The 22265-nt window shown below is 37.8% G+C and overlaps 3 protein-coding genes across 3 annotated transcripts; all 3 read right to left on the bottom strand.

Annotated features, from left to right (window-relative positions):
- Positions 1–6129: 6129 nt before the first annotated feature.
- LOC121409474 (tripartite motif-containing protein 45-like) lies at positions 6130–7791 on the bottom strand. The gene has a single exon (XM_041601396.1). It carries the CDS (start codon positions 7789–7791, stop codon positions 6271–6273), a length of 1521 nt encoding a protein of 506 aa, XP_041457330.1. The 3' UTR covers positions 6130–6270.
- A 4071-nt stretch (positions 7792–11862) lies between these two features.
- LOC121409472 (E3 ubiquitin-protein ligase TRIM33-like) lies at positions 11863–14149 on the bottom strand. Its single transcript, XM_041601395.1, has one exon. It carries the CDS (start codon positions 14135–14137, stop codon positions 12608–12610), a length of 1530 nt encoding a protein of 509 aa, XP_041457329.1. The 5' UTR covers positions 14138–14149; the 3' UTR covers positions 11863–12607.
- A 6026-nt stretch (positions 14150–20175) lies between these two features.
- Positions 20176–21720, bottom strand: LOC121406834 (E3 ubiquitin-protein ligase Midline-1-like). The gene has a single exon (XM_041597705.1). The coding sequence runs from the start codon at positions 21706–21708 to the stop codon at positions 20176–20178; it is 1533 nt and encodes a 510-aa protein (XP_041453639.1). The 5' UTR covers positions 21709–21720.
- Between the last annotated feature and the right edge of the window lie 545 nt (positions 21721–22265).

Here is a 22265-nt window from a genome sequence, read left to right as displayed (position 1 = left end):
CTCTAGGTAACCCTGGGTGGACAACTGGAAATTCAGTACCCGGAAGGCAGTTCCCTTCACCATATTACACTAGTCTGTTGTGTTTTAATACTAGGCACAGCTTGCAACGATTGAGTTCCTCAATCTGTTGTCAGTACTTCACACAAAATTTCCCGATGTCACACCGGTTATAATCTAACATTATAAGGCAAATACCCATTCATTGTATAATTGTATTTAACTTCGAACTCTGAACTTATCCAGGTTCTTTGGAAATGGATTGGGGTAGAAAGAAAGAAAGAAAGAGAGAAAGAAAGAAAGAAAGAAAGAAAAAGAAAGAAAGGAAGAAAGAAAGAGAGAGAGAGAAAGAGAGGGAGAGGGAGAGAGAGAAATGGTTAAAGGCAAAGAAAGGGGGACTTGGCAGGCTTAAAATCGGTCTAGCACGACACGAAATTAACAGCCAGGGATGATCAAGCAACAAAACATTGATATGTTTTCCAAAATTCAAATACTTAGGTACAATAAATAATAAATTCACCCGGCGTGATGGAATGTCGGTCCATAGTGGCGAAAACCCATACAAAAATGCTTTATATCAGGAAACACATGATGATAAACCCATCCATAGAGGCTGCCGGGCTCACAATCAATTGGGCAAAACGAATTTTCAGAGTATATCTCTTTCAGAGACCTATTTTGAACAATGAACATTGATTTTTTCATGTTTTTTTTTCCTGCATTCTTTTTGTTATAAATCTATTGGAGAGAACTTTTTTCTCTTCAACTGTGATATTCGGTTTGGGGCATGCAGGAAGGAGAACATTCAGAGAGTATAACGTGTTGTAAAAGATAGCCAGTAAAAATCATAGGAAGCAAACAACACCTGTCAGAAGAATATAAAAAGACGAATTCTTAACCAGGCCAAGGCAAAGCATATCATGTCTAATGATAATCATAATCTTTAAGACCTGCATGAAATACTGACTTCAGCATTTTCATGACGACGGCTTCGCTCGATAAAGCGTCGGACAAGTCGGTATTACTTGCATGGACTATTTTACCATTTTGCTCATATTCGGTTGTAGTCTACGATGCACCTTCTTGCAAAGACACCGTAGCATCAAAATTTCGTAAATAAATGTGAATTGTTCTTGAGCTATCATTCCAATCTTACAAAAGCGTATTTCCATTCTTTCTTTCCGATATCTAGCGCCCTTTCTTCGTTATTTTTTGTTGTTTTTTTTCTTTAAAGGGGGATCCTCTACATATTTCCGTAATTTGATATATGATATCTTTACGACAAATCCTAAAATATTCAGCTCATTCCATGGTTGACAAAAATTCTCAGAGGGGTATAAACTTGGCTTTTATATCCTTATTTTTATTTTCCACCAGGGTCCCTTGCCTGTTATTTCCCTTTAAGCATCCATTCGGTACATAAGTGTCTGTCGGAATATCATTATCATCATAATCGTGATGATGATAATGAATAATAAATGAATATTGTTTTTCGTTTTACAAGAGTTTGCAATCACTCATCATTTTCAGCAGAACATTAGGGCTTTTTTTAATTTTGCAACTTGATCCTCAACATCAATGAGCATTATTTATATAAATACACCCTCATTTATAAACACGATATTGCTTATCATTTTACTGGATAAAATAACCTTCAATATAGAAGCGATTTTGCATCAGTACAATTTCATTATCGCATTTAATATGTTGATTAAGTAATATCAATAACGTGGTAGATAACATAACGTATCAAATGATCTTGTGGACCTGACTATGATTTTCATCATTACCTATACCTAGACATGATAGTAAAAACATGAATTCGATACACCATTTATGTAACAGCAGCAATGACACTGATGACGTCTCGGATAAAGAAAATACCTACGACTATCATGCTGATTTGAATTGATACACATACATGGACAAGCAAATTGTTAATTTACCAAAACCTGATGTAAACAACATTTTCTTTTTATTTTGTATTTTATGCATTTATCCGTAATATTTGTAACCTTGGTAGTACATGCAAATGCGAGAACAAATGCTGTCAACAGAAATTATCGACTACTCAAACCATGGGGCTAATAACCGATGCTCTAACCTTTATTCTTTCACTTAGTCTTCATCAACTTGCGGGAAAAGGGAATGTTATTCCTAAGTATTTAATATTCTAGTAATTATAAGGTAACTTTACAAAAACAATAATAGATCGACATTAATTCCCATTGTTATACGCTCTCTGAAAAAGTTTACCCGATATTGGGTAAAGTAGGAATATGTATGCTTGCTGGGTAAAATGATACCAGATACCTGGTAAATTTTACGCAATGTTGCGTTGAAAATTACCCTATAAACTCGCAATTTGCCCAATATGGGGGGAATTACAGAGCAAACATGCTTGTTCCCTTTCTACCATATCAAATATACTCCATCTTTTTTGGACTGAATGTATCGATTCGCTGAGTTGAAAGAAAGGCGTTGTCCTTTATTCAACTTTCCGAAAGATGGTAAATTTACTCACTTTCGAAGGTCATTACATGCACTCGTTTGAATGCTAAGAATTTACATAGCATGGGGGAAGGCGGGGTAAGTTGTGACACTTTTTGTTTTTTGCATGTTAGAATTGATATGATTATAGAAATAAGTACCTGACCTTAAAATCAAATTCTTCTGAAATACTGTCACCTTTGAAAAAAAAGTCAAATGGCTCAACTTGCCCCATCTGTGGGGTAAATTTAGCCACCTTCTGGGGTAAGTTGAGTTACAAAAAAACTATGTACGAAATGTATGGGGAAGAACAAGCATGTCTTTTTTATTAAGTCTTTTTAACCCGCTAATTCTCTATAAATAGCAATATCCTTTTAAAGGAAAAGAACAGTGATGTAAATTTGCTCCTTTCTGCCTACATATCGATTGCCTTTTATAGTTTGTTTTTATATACATTACCATAACAATTACCATGGCTCAACTTGCCCCATGTTCGTTTGCTCAACTTATCCTAACTTAATGCAATAATTTCGCATCCACACATTTCTTATGCATCCATCATGTAAAAAACTTCGACAAGGATGAAGATCCATACCTTGACTAACAATGTTGTTCTTATGTCAAGACATGTGCGTGTAAAAAGCACTTATCTATTTTACACCCTTTTTTTTTTGCTGAAATTTGTATTTTTCCCTCTACAAATGAACTTTTTTTGTTTCAAAGTTGAAAACAATATGGTGGGGTTAGGGGTTATGCATTGGGTCATCAATATATGACACCACCACAATGAGTGAATCATTCATTATTGACCTGGTGCTGGTGGCTCAACTTGCCCCTATGCTCAACTTATCCCGCCTTCCCCTACGGCAAAGTAGCAAAATGTCTGTTTTCGGAATAGTATCCAGACACGAATGGAGAAGGATTGAACATTTATTACCGAGGGGTGCGTGTTTATTATATTCCAAGATTATCCATCAGACATATTTCATATTAATTAAGTTTGCGAAACCAACGGTCTCAACTGATAACGTCAATATATATCAAGGGTAAATTAGTTCGACAGTTGGAATCAAGGGCGTCGGAAGTGGGGGGCAGGAGGAGCACTTGCCCCCCCCCATGATTTTTTTTTGGGGGGGGGGGCAAAACGAAACCGGGACTCGAAAGCAACTTAGAGATAATGTTTATACATGAAAAAATAAATCATCTGTGAAAGTGTCTACTTGGACCGACTCACATTATCCGAGATATGAATGAAAATGTAAATAAAGAATATAAAGAAAAATAAGCGTTACAGTTCTACTCTACTATAAAAATCTAAAGATATTTTCATAGCCCCGTATTTGCATCGATTCCTTTTCATTGGCATGATTGGCAGGCGTTTTGTCTGATACTATTTCAGCTCATATGATATAGCACTTTTGTATTTTAGATTCCAAAACTCCTTCCCACTATCTGTTACTAATCAGATCGAGAGGCAGCTATGTTCTCTGGTTCATCCCAGCTTTTGTTATTCATGGACGTTTGCGAAAAAAATAAAAAAATCCGGGCGTGGGTGGGGCTGCAAGACCTAAATTTTCGAAGAAACTTAAGAGCGAGGGGGTTGTGATTGGGAAGCATTTCCATTTTCTAAAATAAAATTGAAGGATTTCGTGCACACCTTTGGTGAATTTTGTTAATTTTGCCCTCTCGATCGGCGGTCCTCGGCTGCGCATGGTCATGTTTGTCATCTTTAAAATGCCTATATTACATGGGTTTGAAACAACTTTCGTTTGCCAGGCTTGTCATTTGCTGGAACTGCGACCCTGATCATGAAGAAACACCAGTCTGGGTCAGAAGGGAGGAAACAGAAGGAGCAAAAAGAACTCCAAGACTGTTTAATTCTCAAGATATTTATTTTTGAATGCTCTTAGAAACACAACGTTTATACTCCATTTTTACACAAAGTCCTTTCCGTGGGGGTCCGACACCCTCTCCCGCTTGATCGCTTAGATATCTCACGCTGTCAAAAATATTGTGCCCCCTTCGGGATTTTGCCCCCCTAAAACTGAAAGTGTTCCGGCGCGCCTGGTTGGAATCAAGTGTTTTAGCCATTGGCAACACAGTGGCGTAACTACGGGGGGCATGGGGGGCACGTGCCCCCTCAATCGGCTGGCAAAAAAAAAACGGGAGAAAAGGGAGAAAAAGAGGGAGAAGAAAGAAACGTAGTGGGAAAGAAGAATTTATTGTACATTATACATGTAATGTTATATTATATATGTTGTGTTATATTACATTAGAATTATTTTTTTCATAACTTCATGAAACATAATGTGCTCAGGACCTATTTGTTCATTATTCCTGGTACTAGCATTGTCTGTTTAACGAGATATACATGTACAATCATGTTGTACCAAAACGTCCTGTTTTCAAGTCAATATGCACCAAATATATATCATCGCTTTTCGAGTTATTATTGTTTTATGTAGTGACATATGCTTCTTTTCATGACTACTTAAAGTGATAGCCCCATTTTAAGGTCTGCATATAAAAATTCCTGATCGTGCTTACGTTCGAATTAGTGGATTGATGAGATATGTCTGCTCTTCATGAATTCCTGAAATCGGTCCTTAAAATGTATCTTTTTCTAATGTAAATATCAAAAATTTTCAGCTCGCGCTTCGCGCCCGCATCATTTGTTTAGTGAAAAACGTATGGTCATAGTAGATTCCTACAAACAAGCCTTAGAATGCCCCTCTTCAGATCTGAATTTCCTATATTTTCAGCTCGCACTTTGCGCTACTGAGATGCGTATGATAATCATGATTACTATGACTACAAAAAGCTCTTCATGTGTTTGAATGTGATTCTAACAAAATCAGCAATCGCTTGGCACTCGCATTGGATGACTATGGTGAGATATGTATACTTTTAATGGATTCAAAAAAAGAAATAGTCCTTAAAATAGCCCTGTTTGGGGTCAATATATACAAAATTTTCAGCTCGCGCTTCGCGCTCGCATCATTTTGTACGTGAAATACGTATGGTCTTCGTAAATTCCTTCAAACAAGCCTTAAAATGCTTCTCTTCAAGTCTGAATTTCCTAAATTTTTAGCTCGCGCTTCGCGCTCGCAATATTTAATTAGTGAGATGCGTATTTTAATATGATTTTATTTCATGTTTTCTAACAAAATCAGCAAGCGCTTGGCACTCAAATTAGATGAGTATGGTGAGATATGTATTCTCTTATTTGATTTTAAAAAATAGTCCTTAAACTGTCTCTGTTTGGGGTCAATAAATAGAAAAATTTCAGCTCGCGCTTCGCGCTCCCATTCTTTGTTTAGCGAGACAGATACGTATTTTTATTTTTCTAAATTGCTTATTATGACCCTTTTTAGGTATGAATATCAAAAATTTTCAGCTCGCGCTTCGCGCTCGCATCATTTGATCAGTGAGATACATTACATATCCGTTTAATGGCACAGTCCTTAAAATGTCTCTATATAAGGTCAATAGGCCTATACCTGGTAATTGAGCGCGCTTTGCACGCTCACTGAGCGACTAAAATTTTCTGCTGGTGTCCCCCCCCCCCCATGCCGTGACCCACGGTACGCCACTGTGGCAACACATAAGCAATAACAACGCTAGCACTCTCATTCCGCGACCACATGCAAATAATAGATTATCAACAATCGTGACATTGGTCTATCTTGATCCCGCCACTGGCCAGTGGCAGCAGTCTACATGATGTCTCGTTAACACCAACAATATGATACTGACACCTATTAATTATTGAAAATTAGGAACTCAAGATTGGTCTCCAGTGCTGGACCGTAATCGAGCCTTCAGATTTGCAAAAAAGGAACGCGTTGAACTTCTATTACTTTCCGGACGCGCGGACACATCTGATGTGTCAGATATACTGGTATCAGAAAGGTCAGACGTGCCAACGGACAATTTGTCTCGTTCCAACTGTTCAGTTATGCGGGTTACATCATGAAGATCACGAAGATAATAATCAAAGTCACTAGTGTCATCATCACTGTCTGGAAGGGACTTTGATTCGGGCTCCATGAAATTAGATACAGAAGAATGGGTTGAATGAAGATCTTTCATGTCTTTCTTTTCGGGAGTATCCTCTATTGTTGGAGCCATGCAGGTTGCTTCACAAACAGAATCCTCCAAATCCTTATCAAGCTGATGATCCTTGACCTGTACAGTACCAAGGTCAATGTTGTGATAAGCCGAACTAAAAAAAATCGACTCTGCTCGGAGTACTACGTTTGATGCCTGAGCAATAAGTGGTGAGAGGGCTTCAGCTCTGAGACTTCTCTCAAGCTCATTGACTCGTGTTGTATGCTCAGCCAGTGATTGGTCTGGTAGGTGTAGACTTCTTGCCCCCTCGTTTACAAGCGTGACATTTTCAGAAAGAGTCTCTATGAAGTCATAATAGCACCTAATGATATCTTCCAACTTCTGACAGAATTTCTTTTCATGCGTACTACATTCTTCGAATAATGCATTTCTCTTCCTTTGCAACATTTCTTCTGCGCTGTCGTAAGCATTTATAATTTCTTGTCGTCGTTGAGACATAACATTTTTCACTGTGCGAAGCTTCTCATTCACAGATGACAATTCATTTGGAATGTCAACAAATGTTTGCTCTATTTTCAGTAAAAGACATTCTATCTTCTCTTGCTGACTTTTTTCATACCCAGTCATCTCGATGACTTCATGTCCATCTTCCTTGTGTTCGACCTCCCGACATCTGCAGCAGATCCGAACCAGACACGTAGTACACACGAACTGCTGCAGCTCCTGTGGGTGTTCAGGGCATGTGAATTTCTTTTTGACAACTCCCGCCTCAATATCACTTACTTTCACCGTCTCATGGTATGCATTCCTCTTGTATCTATTGTGGTGTTGAAAGCAATCTTCACAAAGGAACTCCGTACAGTTCTGGCAGTAGTAGGTTGCAATGTCTTGATCATCACCATCACAAACCGTACAAATTTGAACGGCGATTCCTCCATCCCCTTTTGTACGCTCGGCCCTGGCATCTGATCTTCTTTTGAAATCTTCGACGAGGGACTTAACAATTAGATTTGTCGGAAAGTTACACACATCATTTCCAGGAACATTTGCATCTTGGCGACACACTGGACAAGTTAACCCGGAATCAGCTTGCTGAAAAGAGTGAAGTTCGGTCAAACAACTTGTGCAAAAAGAATGTGAACATGGCAGAAGTTTAGGATTGCAAAGTAGATCATGGCAGATGGGACATTCCAGACTATCTGATAGTTGTTTCGAGAAAGCCATCTTTTGCATCCAATTCTAGATATAAAAAAAATTAGATAATCGACGTCTCATTGTTAATAAAAAATTAATAATAAGTGTGTTACTTTCAGAAAATTGTTGAGAAATTTATGATGGCATCTACAGTGCGTCTCCAAATAATATATATCTTGTGGACCTCAGCAGTGTGTTCGTGAGAGTCAGAGTAAAGTGATAGTACCTGTAACAAGCAAGAGGGTAAGATATGGTAAGACTTGGTTAAAAGGGCATTCCTTTCTTTGGTCCTTTTACAAATTATAACCCCCCCCCTCCACTTCCATTTCCCAGGGTCCCTCTATGTCACTTCCTGGATTGTAGCCTATTCAATTTCATTGAATAATTACCATGAAATTGACTGATTATGATGATTTATGAAATAATTTATTGAAAAACTGAATGTTTGATTGATAATATTGCACATTGAATGAGTTGATTTATTTATAAATTGTTGATTAAATATTTGATAGGAAAAAGTTGATGCCCCAATTAAGAATTTATCATTAAATCACATTCTGCTCTGGACTTCACGCGTACATGACAATATCAATCAGTCTCTCAACAAGAGGGGAGGACGAGAGAGGGGGAGGGGGACTAAAAGTTTTGTTGACCCCTTATTCCATCAACCTACTTCTCCCACTCAAGTCATATCTCACCTATTATTCTCCCGACTCCCATGAACACATTGCTGAGATCCACGTGATAAAGTTGATATGCTGCACAAAAAGTGTAATTTGTGTTCACTCATGCATTAAAGTTCAATTTAATAATTTATGAAATTTACTTAAACTACCAAGACTAGTCACAATTGATCATTAATTTATCACAACGCCCTTCACTTTTCAAGTTCCAAAGGATTTACCTCTCAGAAACTGATATAAATTGGAAGGCTAATTCCGGCCCATCCTAATTTTCATACCCTTTGTTTCAGTGGGCAGTGCTCGCTCAGGCATGAAAAACTTTCCAACTTTTGGTGTCATTTGAAAGTTGACTTTATTGGCTTTCACATATGTAAGTATTTTCCCCAAAAGTGATATATTTTTTTTATTTGGCAGCCAGTGCAAAATGTATAGTTTTTTTGGAGGACGCACTGTATACCTCAGGTTTGTGTAGGCTATGTATGTACATGTATGTAGCTAACATAAATATGGGATAGATGTGAGAACTTTGGCAGTGTCATTTCTCTGTGCATGCTGCTAGTAATGCGGGTAAAATAACTTACCAAAGGGCCTCAGCGCACGGACTGGCTTTCGAACCCGGATTGCGAAACCACCTCTCTACCAACTAAACCATTGAACATTGAACAAAATAATCCATTTGCCATTCCAATTATTTGGTACATATTTGTTACGTAATAAGGTAAAATTCACTTTTGATACGTAATATCCCTTGGTATCTTTTTCATTGAAACTTGAGAAATACACAACCTCGAGAAAATGAAGTAAAACGTTTTACCATTATTTTTTTTTCCAAATTAACAATCACGTACCTAACCAAGACAGATTTATATTAAAAAATTACTTATAAATAAAGTAGTATAAAGGGGCTACCATACCATATTAAGGGATGTTTGCCGATCAACGGCGTTGAAAAATTAAAATTCGTTGTCCAAAAAGACATCGATGACAAAAAGTGCTGGAAAATGACAAATCCTATCGCCTTTTCTGAATGCGGTTGAGTATACTGTACGTCAATAGAAAAGAGAGCGACCCATATCCCCTTCCCCGATTACATTATTGGTAGAAGTTTTATAAACATCAGGGCCTAAACGACTCGACACTTGCGGTTATATGCCTGTATAATTAGTATGCACATGTATATGCATCATGGCCAGACTGATGCAGTTCTATCTATATGATCTACACTTACACTGATACAAATTACATATATCCCTGGCTGAATCTTAATATTTTAGCATAGAAGTCTAAACCAAATAAATATCAAATTTACTCACACAGTGTTAGAGAATATTGTAGTAAATATCGAAGACGATTTGTAGGCATGCCGGAAAGGACGACGATACCACCCGAACATTCAGTTCCCCTTGTCCTGTAATATTTTTTACCATATTTTGAAAGAACACGAGCAGTAATATAGTAAATTTATTGCGCTAGTGTTCCTCAATCTATATTGACGTTACTCCACACAAAAATCCCCGAGTTCTACCGGTTACACTCACTATTTACATTAATCTGTGACTTTGAACTCAATAACATCTTATTGTACGAAGATAATTATCAGTCATATGCAAAATACAACTATGCTAGTTTCATTCATTTTAACTATCTGTGTATTTTTGTAAGAACAACTTAATTGAGAACATTGAAAATTTGCTTTATCGGACTGCTCACCTTAAAGGTTTCTGCATGACGCCATTTTCTTGTGGACGACTCGGTCATTACTCACCTTTGCACGTAGAAAGTTTGGTTATAGGGGGGGGGGGGGGGTTGTTGCACCCACAAATGTAATAACGCCCACAAATGTAATAACACTTTATCTAAAGTTATAAACCTTATAATTGGTGGACCACTATCAATTGGCCATTCGCTTTTAGTCTGAAATGTATTCATTAAAAGGTTAAACGCTATCACACTGTAATAAGATGGAAAAGGGGCTTATGGAAGGTATGTTTCACAGAGGAACTGTTCGTCAAAAGACGCGAGGCTTACTATGATAATGTATTTGCCCCGTCAGGGGCGATTTTTTTTTTTTTGACAATGGAAATGACAATTTTCAGGCAGAAAACTGCCTTCGTTTACTATTGTCCTTAAATAATTTATCATTTTTCTACTTTCAGGGGGGCACATGGGGGGGCAAAATCTTGTTTTGCCCCCCCAAAATTTTATTTTGCCCCCCCCCCGCTTCCGGCGCCCTTGCATGTGAAGACTGTATAGCTTCGAATATTGTACTTTTATTATATTCATGATGTTAATATACGACCCTGGCATGAGTGATTTTTTTTTCATTTAGGGTAGTTTATTTACATTTCATATACAAGACTGCAAAAGAAATCAAAACTGCAATATGACGAAGACGGTATTAGTAGACACCTTTAATTGTATGTTTACTGATCATAAAAGTTGACTTGAGTTGCGTTTATTAACAACAGTAACATATTGGGATGCCACTCGTGTTCTAGGATAACTACCTGAACACACACACCTATTTTTTGGACCTCTAAACGAGAAATTTATTCATAATTCATCACACATGTCATAATAAACTGAACATCACAATACATTTAACATTTTCTCCGGCAATCTCTTCATCTGGCTTCTTCAATTCCTTGTTTGTAATTATTCTATTATCCATTTCTCTTACAGAAAGGTATTTCAAACTTAATTGAATCTCTTCTGTCTATACCATATCTATTTCTAATATGCAACATTTTATGTATACACCAAAAGGCGACTGTCATTGTTATATCTGTGTTTTTATCGGTATTGATTTTTAGTATTAAACAAAAAGTATTCACATAAATTTCGACGTTAAAAGTACACGTAACAACACTCCAAACATAAGAAAAGATCTGTTTGTTCAAATCACATTCGTGTATTAGGTCTTCTTTAACATGACAATGCGGACAATATTTATCGTCAGCAAAGCCCCCATTTAAAAAAGATTACTTTTTAACAAGTAATAAATTGAATAAAAGTTTAGAATTAAATTCTCGTAAACGAAGCTCAGCTATACATGTCAAGTTCCATTTAGACACGGAAAACCAATAAAAACCAGTCTGCAATATATTTTCCAAAAAGCTACAACATATATTCGTATAATTCGGTCTTAAACAAACCAGATTGTAAAACGGTTAATACTTATGTCACTCACTGCAACGAGCATTTCCCCAATAGAAAAAGCAGGCGTTTTAAAGAGAGTAATTAAAATCATTCGCTGTCTGTATATTTGTAAAAAAAAAACTCTTTTAACCACACTATTGGAATAGCTTTCTTTAACTTTGCATAATCAAATAACATATTGTGCTTGCCTTTCTTTGTTGTAAGGCGAACTAGAATTTTTTTCCATAGAAACAAACTCTCCTTCCTAAAAAGATCATGTACATAAATAATCCCACTATTGAATCAATCTTCATAAAACAAAGACTTATTATTCCAAACAGTGTTCTTATTATGTCATGACACCTGTTTGTGAACATACATATTTTTAACATAATCGGTTTCACATGTGGTATTACTTTTTACATAACTCCATGCCGGCTCCATGCTTTTAAGATTTCCAGATAAAAATCAGGTAGTTGAACACTTCAGAAATCTAATAAATTGTAGTCATAATTACAGTCAACAGAAGATTTAAGCCACCGATACAATTATTAAAGTAATGAGACATATCTTTCCATGGACCTTCACTATCATCTAACAGTCTTCCAAGCCATCTTAAACGTAAACGGAGTATTTGTTTGGTGATATCAATCATTCGTAATCCTCCTTTACTTGGCTATTGTGTGAGTGTACATCTTTTCAACCTTAGAATTCAAAATGAAATTAAAAATTGATCTATTTAGTTTCTTGATATATATATGCGGGATCACATTCTGTCATAAGATGAATTACTCGACTCAAAGAAAGTGATTTTACAACGGTAATTCTTCCGAAAAAAGAGTTAGAGATCTGCTCCTCCAATTATTCAGGAGTTTCTGTTTTTTTTCCCAACATATTTTAATTGAGTAGTAGACCTCCGTGGATATAAAACATCATAAATATCTAAAAGGCTCTGTTGTCCAACACACTATTATAAGATTTCAAAAAGATATCCAAGTTCAAAACTGGGAATCTACTCAATGGTCGAGTTCAAGTCAGAACTTAAAAGTAGGGATACGAGCCTTCCGCTTATATTGTCCGACGAGATTTGAAAAGCGAGAACGAGCACCTGCCCTGTTAATATCCGGACACTCGGATGTCCGTCCGAGTTCTTCATTTAAAGAATGGCTTTTGTTTGTCGGAGTCGTATTGGTACTCAAGCTGGCCTGTAAATCATCTAGTTTCCTTTCTAGAGTTTCAAGATCAAGACGATCGTATGGACTTTCATAAGGAGCTTGACTGTCGGAAGGGGGCTTTGCTTGGGAGGTTATGTTGGTCGACGTAGAAGGATGTGAAACAAGGTCATCAAAGGCTTCCTTCTTAAAGATAGTATCCCCTTTCCTCGGAGCTATTGCCATCGCATTATTACTCTTTGGTTCTCCTTCCAGCCGATAGTCCTTGACGAGAACAGTACCAATGTTAAGATCAATGGCAGGAGCCGCCATACGGGAGGTCAAAGATTCTGCACGCTGTCGTATGTTTGATGACTGAGCGAGAAGTGAGGAAACGCCTTCATTCGTGAGAAAACTTTCAAGATCACCCCATCGTGCTGCATGATCAGTGAGTGATAGATCTGGTTGATAAAGTTTTCCCAGGCCATCGTTCACAAGCGAGGCCCTATCAGATACAGCTACTAGAAATGTATTAATGCATTCTTCTTTTTCTTGCAATTCCTGATAGAATTTGTTGCCATCGTTACTGCATTCATTGAGCAATTCATCTCTTCTCCTTCGCAATTGTTCTTCTGCAGTGTCGTAAGCAATTTCAATTTCGTGCTGTCGTTGAGAAATCATACTTTTTACATTTTGACCCGTCTCCTGCAATACAGACAAGTAATTATTGATATCAACACCTCTTTCATCAATTTTCGCCAACATAATTGCCATTTTCTCATGTTGATTCTCTTCGTACATGGCAATCGCGATGACTTCATGTCGATCTTCCTTGTGTTCGACCTCCCGGCACCTGCAGCAGATTCGAACCAGACATGTGGTACACACGAACTGCTGCAGTTCCTGTGGATGTTCAGGGCATGTGAATTTCTTTTTGACAACTCCCGCCATAATATCTATTACTTTCACAGTCTCATGGCATGCATTCCGCTTGTATCTATTGTGGTGTTGCAAGCAGTCTTCGCAAATGAACTCTGAACAGTTTTGGCAATAGTATGTTGCAATGTCTTGATCATCACCGTCACAAACCGTACAAGTTTGAATGGCGATTTCTCCATCCCCTTTTATGCGCTCGGCCTTAGCATCAGACCTTCTTTTGAAATCTTCGACGAGGGACTTGACAATAAGATTTGTTGGAAAGTTACTCACATCATTTCCAGGAACATTTGCATCTTGGCGACACACTGGACAAGTTAACGCGGAATCAGCTGGCTGAAAAGAGTGAAGTTCGGTCAAACAACTTGTGCAAAAAGAATGTGAACATGGCAGAAGTTTAGGATTGGAAAGTAGATCATGGCAGATGGGGCATTCTAGACTCTCTGATAGTTGTTTCGAGGAAGCCATCTTTTTCATCCGATTCTAGATATCAAAAGAGATAATCGACGTCTCATTGTTAATTAAAAATAAAACTAAAAATGTGCTACTTTCAGAAAATTTTTATTGAAATTATGATCGCATCTATACCTCATGTTTGTGTTGGCTATGCATGTAGCTAACATCATGAAATTAAAATAAATATGGGATAGATGTGAGAACTTTGGCAGTGTCATTTCTCTGTGCATGCTGCTAGTAATGCGGACAAATGACTTACCCAAGGGCCTCAGCACACGGACTGGCTTTCGAACCCGGATTATTAGACCACCTCTCTACCAACTAAACCTCCCAGATAAAAATAATCTACTTGCCATTCCAATTTCGGTACATTATTTGTTACATAATAAAGTAAAATTTACTCTTTGATATACAATATCCCTTGGTATCTTTTTCATTGAAACTTTAGAAATACACAACCTCGAGAAAATGAAGTAAAACGTTTCATCTTATTTTTCCCCCCAATTAACGATACCTAACCAAGACAGAATAAAAAAAATCCACTTTTTTATGAAGTAGTATAGAAGGCCTACCCTACCATATTAAGGGATGTTTGCCGATCAACGGCATTAAAAAAAAATTTCGTTGTCCAAAAAGACATCGATGACTCCATGTGCTGGAAAATGAAAAATCCTATCGCCTTTTCTGAATGCGGTTGAGTATACTGTACGTCGATAGAAAAGAGAGCGACCCATATCCCCTTCCCCAATTACATTATTGGTAGAATTTTTTTTAACATCAGGGCCCAAACGACTCGAGACTTGCGGTTATATGCCTGTATAATTGTTATGCATATGCATCATGTCCAGACTAATGTGGGCATATATAGTCGTGCACTGAAAGAATTGCACACATCCCCGGCTGAATCTTAATAACTTAGCATAGAAAATCAGTTTATATGAATCAAATAAATGTTAATTTTACTCACACAGTGTTAGAGAATATTGTAGAGGATATTGAAGACGAATTTGTAGGCATCCCGGAAAGGACGACGATACCACCCGAACATTCAGTTCCCCTTGTCCTGTAATAGTTTAACCATTTGAAAGAACAGGAACAGTAATATAATGAATTTATTGCCCCAGTGTTCCTATATCTATTGACTGTACTCGACACAAAAATCCCCGAATTCTACCGGCTACATGTTTCCTCACGTGGCAATCACTCACTATTTACATTAATCTGTTACTTTGAACTCTCTAATATCTTATTGTAAGTGTACGAATATAATAATTAGTCATTTGCAAAATACAACTATACCAGTTTCATTCATTTTAACAGCTTACTAGCTGTGTATTTCCGTTAGAACAACTAAATTGAGAACATTGCAAATTTGCTTTATCGGACTGCTCACCTTAAAGGTTTCTGCATGACGCCATTTTCTTGTGGACGACTCGGTGATTACGTACCTTTGCACCCAGAAAAGTTTGATTATCGGGGGGGGGGGGGAATTCCAGATATTTGTTAATGATTTGCGCAGAAAATGTCATTAGAAAAAGCTTAGTAGTTAGATAAAGAGAAACATATTGATTTAGACCATATTTAGTAATATCTTTGCTTCCATCATTCACGGCCATGTCTGCTTTATTGTGGAGGTGGCACCGTGGATGAGCGATTTAAGGCGCCTGAATACACATTTGAATGGCTGGGGTTCGATCCCCACTTCACCTACGCCCGTGAGCAAGGCGTTTAATCGACAGTGCTCTTTTATCCTACATGCAAATATATGAAAATGCATGTATACTTTCGTTGTCACTTCGTTGCATGTTACTCATATCTTATATATTTCAAAATTTTGTTACTTCGAAGACGCGATTACTATCTATCAGTGATAACAATGAAATGTCTGTCTATATATTTTAGGGGACTGTATGAGTGAATGATGTTTTTGACCGTCACACAGCATTATTTTGTGCACTAACGTTTTCTTTTCTAATGTGGAATCGGGAGCTTATGCTACCAGTTTTAGAATGCAGTCACGTTTGGTTGATACATGATTTATTTTTTCTTCTCAATTAACACTAAAATAAGAATAGATGCGAAATTGAATTTTGGAATACAGTGAATTATAAAAAGTTGAATAAAACCTAACTAAACAACATCGTATAACAAACAATCATAATTATAAAGAAAATAACAGGATTTCATGACCTTTTCTTTACCATTGGGTAAGCGCCGATTGAAATGCTTGTGTTAAAATGCGTGTTAGAATCTAACAAAATAGTATTGCTTACTTAATCCTTTCAATTACAAAATCATGATAATCTGATAGAGTTACCCAATTTTCGTTCATTGTGTGAGGTACCTCTGTCATACATAATTATTTTAGAAAATCATTTAGACAAGACCAAGGGTCGTTTAATTAAAGTCGCTTGTAACTAAAATAGCGTAGGGCCTGAAACATGACACTAGTGATCATGTCCTGCATTTTGGTAAATAACATATTGTACAAAATGAACATGGTTTGGAATATCAAAGATTCAAATTAAGACTGATCAGAACGTGTTATAAATCGTAGGATTATTTACAATTGAAGACGATAGGACAAGCCAACCTTGAAATTGAAGAGGCTTCCCAATGGCGTACCTATAGAATTTTCCAAGGGGGGGGGGCAAATTCGTCTGCAAAAAAAATTAACAAGCAAAAAACAGGGGTCTTCAAGTTCAAAGGAGCGGGCCACTTGTGGCTCGTCAGGGGGGATACATCCCTTGCATGGGTTGTGACTCGTCAGGGGGGGCAATCTGCCCCCCCCCCGTAGGTACGCTAATGGGCTTCCCGCAAATGATTCCAGGCCGTTATCCCTTTTCTCTTTATATTTGTTTTTCCATTATTTATTTTCAATACTCCTGTGAAGGCTGTATATCTCCGCATGTTGTAGTCTTATAATATTCATGATGTATTATGTGACCTTGGCATGAGTGATTTTTTTTAGGGGGGGGGTTCATTTTGGGCATGTATAAAGGATTGGCAGCTTTAAGCCACGTAAGATGTTTCATGTCTCAAAATGATTTGTCTAGTTTGCCAGAAAATGTAAGGTAACGTTTATTTACATTTCATATACAAGACTGCCAGAGAAATTAAAACTGCAATATGACGAAGACGTTATTAGGTCATTGCAAGCCCGAGTCACCTTTACTAATTAAATTAAGATCATTCGATACATTTCATTAATAGGGCCTAATGATCTGATTGAACAGGTAAAGTCTATAAGGTATTTAGGCATTGTGATAGATGAAAACCTGAAGTGGAAGGTATATCTAAGAGAATTATGTAAATTGATTGCCTATAATATCTACTCTTTAGGCAAGTTGAGTAAATTCCTGAGTTCACATGTACTAAATATCATGTATAAATGCATAATTCAACCCTGTGCAATTTGTTTGGGGCAACTGTCCAGCAGCCTACAAATTGCCCCTAAATAGATAGCAAAACAGAGCTGCTAGATAGTGTATCTGGAATTTATGACTATCAAATTGCGAGCAGGAATGCATTGATAAATCAACTCTCCTGGCAAACTATTGACCAACGTCGAGATTATTTTCTGGCTATTCTCATAGTATACTTAGCGTATTCATGACGAGTTGGACGTATACATAACGTATTAGTAACTTATATCGAACGCTTCGTTAACTTATAAGTAACGTATTCCAACGAATGCTTAGCGTATTGCTGGCGTACACAACTTATGCCCTACGATAGCCTAACTTACGCATAGCGCACGGCAGCGTATTGCTGACGAACACGTGTCGTAGCATATAAAAAGGCTGCCGCTCGACTATTCAAATCATAACTGCACGATACATCACCTATCAACACCACCGCCATGCCGAAGAAAACTCCTGTGAACCCCACCTTTATATACCAATTCCTATAAACATGATAAACGTTGTCAATACGCCATTATACGGTAGCTGTAAGTTATAAACACGTTCAGTAAGTTTTGTGGTCGTCCGGAGCACGTCTTCATACGTCAATATACGTTGGAGTTAAGTTACACATACGTTCAAAGCACGTTACTCATAGGTTAGAAGTAAGTTTTAGGGTACGCTGGACATTATCTCGACGTACATCGACTTATGAGTAACTTACGAGTAACGTGTGTCAACGTGTATCAACGATCGCGTAACTTGCCTACAACTTATGGCCCGCGTATGCGGGACGTATGAGCCATACGCTGGCATACGTCGAAAAATTTTGTGCTTGCACAAAAAAATTTTCGACGACCTCGCCGTATGACGACGTATACCAGCATGTTTTAGCGTACTCTTAACGTATGCAAAACTTACCCGTAACGTATTCGACGTACGCCAGCGTATTTGCCAAATTCCTCATACGTCGGGCATACGCTGTCTAAAACGCCAAGGTGTGACAGCGCCTTAAGTAACAAGAAATTGCCCACTTCATAATGTTAAACAGTCGTTAATGATCAATTCGATCTTCACACTTGCATTGATTTGTTTCTTGAGATACACGACTCGTTTTTTATCGGGGAAAATGTAAGGAAAATCCCCCACCCCCCGCATTGGGGAAAGCTGGATCAGCCCCGGGAGGTAAAGGAACTAATCGTGAACTACAAAGGGTTAACTCTTTTTTTTTATTCGGAACCTCCCTCATAGAACATCATGGCTTCGGACCTGATATGCACGAACACACAACACTCATAAACTTATGAGCATCCCTCTCGCAACATACACACATACAGGCCTACTGTTCGATGGATACGACTTTAAATGCATTCCATTTTTAAATTTCACATGAATTATGATATAAAAAAAGAATACCGAATGTTAAGCTGTTATCATACATATTTTTATGAACTTTATAATTACCTATACAGTATACATGATGATTAAACAAAGATCCGATACATCCTTCATGAAACAGCAGCAGTGACCATGATGACGTCTCGAAAAATAAAATACCTACTGATATCAAGATGATATGAATTTATACAGATAAACGGAAAACAAATTGTTAATTTACCAAAAACAGATGTTAATAAGAGAATTCGTTGATTTTATGCATTTATATGTAATGTTTATAACCGTTGTGGTACATGCATATCCGAGAAATAATGCTGTCGACTACTTTCACCTTTATTCATTCATTTAATCTTTATAAAAATGTATATTTTACTCCGAAGCAATTATTAACGTTTTTCTTAATATATTTTTATTTTATTTACTAAGTTTGCGAAAACAATGTCTCAACTGATATCCGAGGTAAACAAGTTCGACAGTTGAAACCAAATTGGAACCAAGTGTCATAGCCATGTCTAGTTTTCCAAATGCAGATATGCTCAAATTGGCAACACATATGCAATAAGAACACATGTAAGCACTCTCATTCCGCGGCCATACGCAAAGACTATCCATTCACATCCATGCATATAGCATCTCGCCATTGGCCAGTGGCAGCAGTCTAGATGATGCCTTTTTAACACCAACACTTATAATACTACAAATAGCGAATAGGCATGAGTGCGATGGTGCAAGATTTTGCATGAGGTGGAAGAAAGAGACACTCTATTCAACTCGGCTATCGCCTCGTTGAATAGAGTGTCTCTTTCTTTCACCGAATGCGAAATCTTGCACCATCGCACGAATAAGAATATTCGCTATTTGTGTTGTACAACGCCTCGGAATTTAGCGAAAATATTAAAAAAAATCAATTACTGAGAACTGTGGACTTAAGATTGGTCTTTTTTCTAGATCGTGGTAATCGAGCCTTCAGATTTGCAAAAAAAGAACGCTGTGAACTTCTGTTACTCTCCGGACACGACGATATATCTGATGTGTCAGATATGGTATCAGAAAGGTCAGACGTGTCAACTGAAAACACGTTTTCTCGTTTCAGTTGTTCAGTTATATATGCGGGTATAACAATCACGAATAAACAAGTCACCAATCATGCCAATGTCATCATCTCTGTCGGGTATCATGAATTGAGCTATAGAAGAATGTGATGAAAGGTCTTTCTTTTCGGGAGTGTCCTGAATTTTTGGAGCAACGCAGGTCGCTTCACAAACAGGATCCTTCAATTCGTTGCTGATCCATGACCTGAACAGTACCAAGATCAACGGTATGATCAGCCGGACGAGTCGGACGAAAAACCAGCGACTCTGCTCGGCGGACTACGTTTGATGCCTGAGCAAGAAGTGGGGAGAGTGTTTCTGCTTTGAGACTCCTTTCAAGCTCATTGAGTCGTGTTGTTTGCTCAGCCAGTTCAAGATCAAGACGATCGAATGGACTTTCATAAGGAGCTTGACTGTCGGAAGGGGGCTTTGCTTGGGAGGTTATGTTGGTCGACGTAGAAGGATGTGAAACAAGGTCATCAAAGGCTTCCTTCTTAAAGATAGTATCCCCTTTCCTCGGAGCTATTGCCATCGCATTATTACTCTTTGGTTCTCCTTCCAGCCGATAGTCCTTGACGAGAACAGTACCAATGTTAAGATCAATGGCAGGAGCCGCCATACGGGAGGTCAAAGATTCTGCACGCTGTCGTATGTTTGATGACTGAGCGAGAAGTGAGGAAACGCCTTCATTCGTGAGAAAACTTTCAAGATCACCCCATCGTGCTGCATGATCAGTGAGTGATAGATCTGGTTGATAAAGTTTTCCCAGGCCATCGTTCACAAGCGAGGCCCTATCAGATACAGCTACTAGAAATGTATTAATGCATTCTTCTTTTTCTTGCAATTCCTGATAGAATTTGTTGCCATCGTTACTGCATTCATTGAGCAATTCATCTCTTCTCCTTCGCAATTGTTCTTCTGCAGTGTCGTAAGCAATTTCAATTTCGTGCTGTCGTAGAGAAATCATACTTTTTACATTTTGACCCGTCTCCTGCAATACAGACAAGTAATTATTGATATCAACACCTCTTTCATCAATTTTCGCCAACATAATTGCCATTTTCTCATGTTGATTCTCTTCGTACATGGCAATCGCGATGACTTCATGTCGATCTTCCTTGTGTTCGACCTCCCGGCACCTGCAGCAGATTCGAACCAGACATGTGGTACACACGAACTGCTGCAGTTCCTGTGGATGTTCAGGGCATGTGAATTTCTTTTTGACAACTCCCGCCATAATATCTATTACTTTCACAGTCTCATGGCATGCATTCCGCTTGTATCTATTGTGGTGTTGCAAGCAGTCTTCGCAAATGAACTCTGAACAGTTCTGGCAATAGTATGTTGCAATGTCTTGATCATCACCGTCACAAACCGTACAAGTTTGAATGGCGATTTCTCCATCCCCTTTTATGCGCTCGGCCTTAGCATCAGACCTTCTTTTGAAATCTTCGACGAGGGACTTGACAATAAGATTTGTTGGAAAGTTACTCACATCATTTCCAGGAACATTTGCATCTTGGCGACACACTGGACAAGTTAACGCGGAATCAGCTGGCTGAAAAGAGTGAAGTTCGGTCAAACAACTTGTGCAAAAAGAATGTGAACATGGCAGAAGTTTAGGATTGGAAAGTAGATCATGGCAGATGGGGCATTCTAGACTCTCTGATAGTTGTTTCGAGGAAGCCATCTTTTTCATCCGATTCTAGATATCAAAAGAGATAATCGACGTCTCATTGTTAATTAAAAATAAAACTAAAAATGTGCTACTTTCAGAAAATTTTTATTGAAATTATGATCGCATCTATACCACATGTTTGTGTTGGCTATGCATGTAGCTAACATCATGAAATTAAAATAAATATGGGATAGATGTGAGAACTTTGGCAGTGTCATTTCTCTGTGCATGCTGCTAGTAATGCGGACAAATGACTTACCCAAGGGCCTCAGCACACGGACTGGCTTTCGAACCCGGATTATTATTAGACCACCTCTCTACCAACTAAACCTCCCAGATAAAAATAATCTACTTGCATTCCAATTTCGGTACATTATTTGTTACATAATAAAGTAACATTTGCTCTTTGATATACAATATCCCTTGGTATCTTTTTCATTGAAACTTTAGAAATACACAACCTCGAGAAAATGAAGTAAAACGTTTCATCTTATTTTTCCCCCCAATTAACGATACCTAACCAAGACAGAATAAAACAAAATCCACTTTTTATGAAGTAGTATAGAAGGCCTAACCTA

The sequence above is a fragment of the Lytechinus variegatus genome, chromosome 2, assembly GCF_018143015.1.
Source record: "Lytechinus variegatus isolate NC3 chromosome 2, Lvar_3.0, whole genome shotgun sequence".
Taxonomy (NCBI): domain Eukaryota; kingdom Metazoa; phylum Echinodermata; class Echinoidea; order Temnopleuroida; family Toxopneustidae; genus Lytechinus; species Lytechinus variegatus.
Note: the sequence above shows the minus strand (reverse complement) of the source record. Positions and strands in the feature narration are given on the sequence as shown.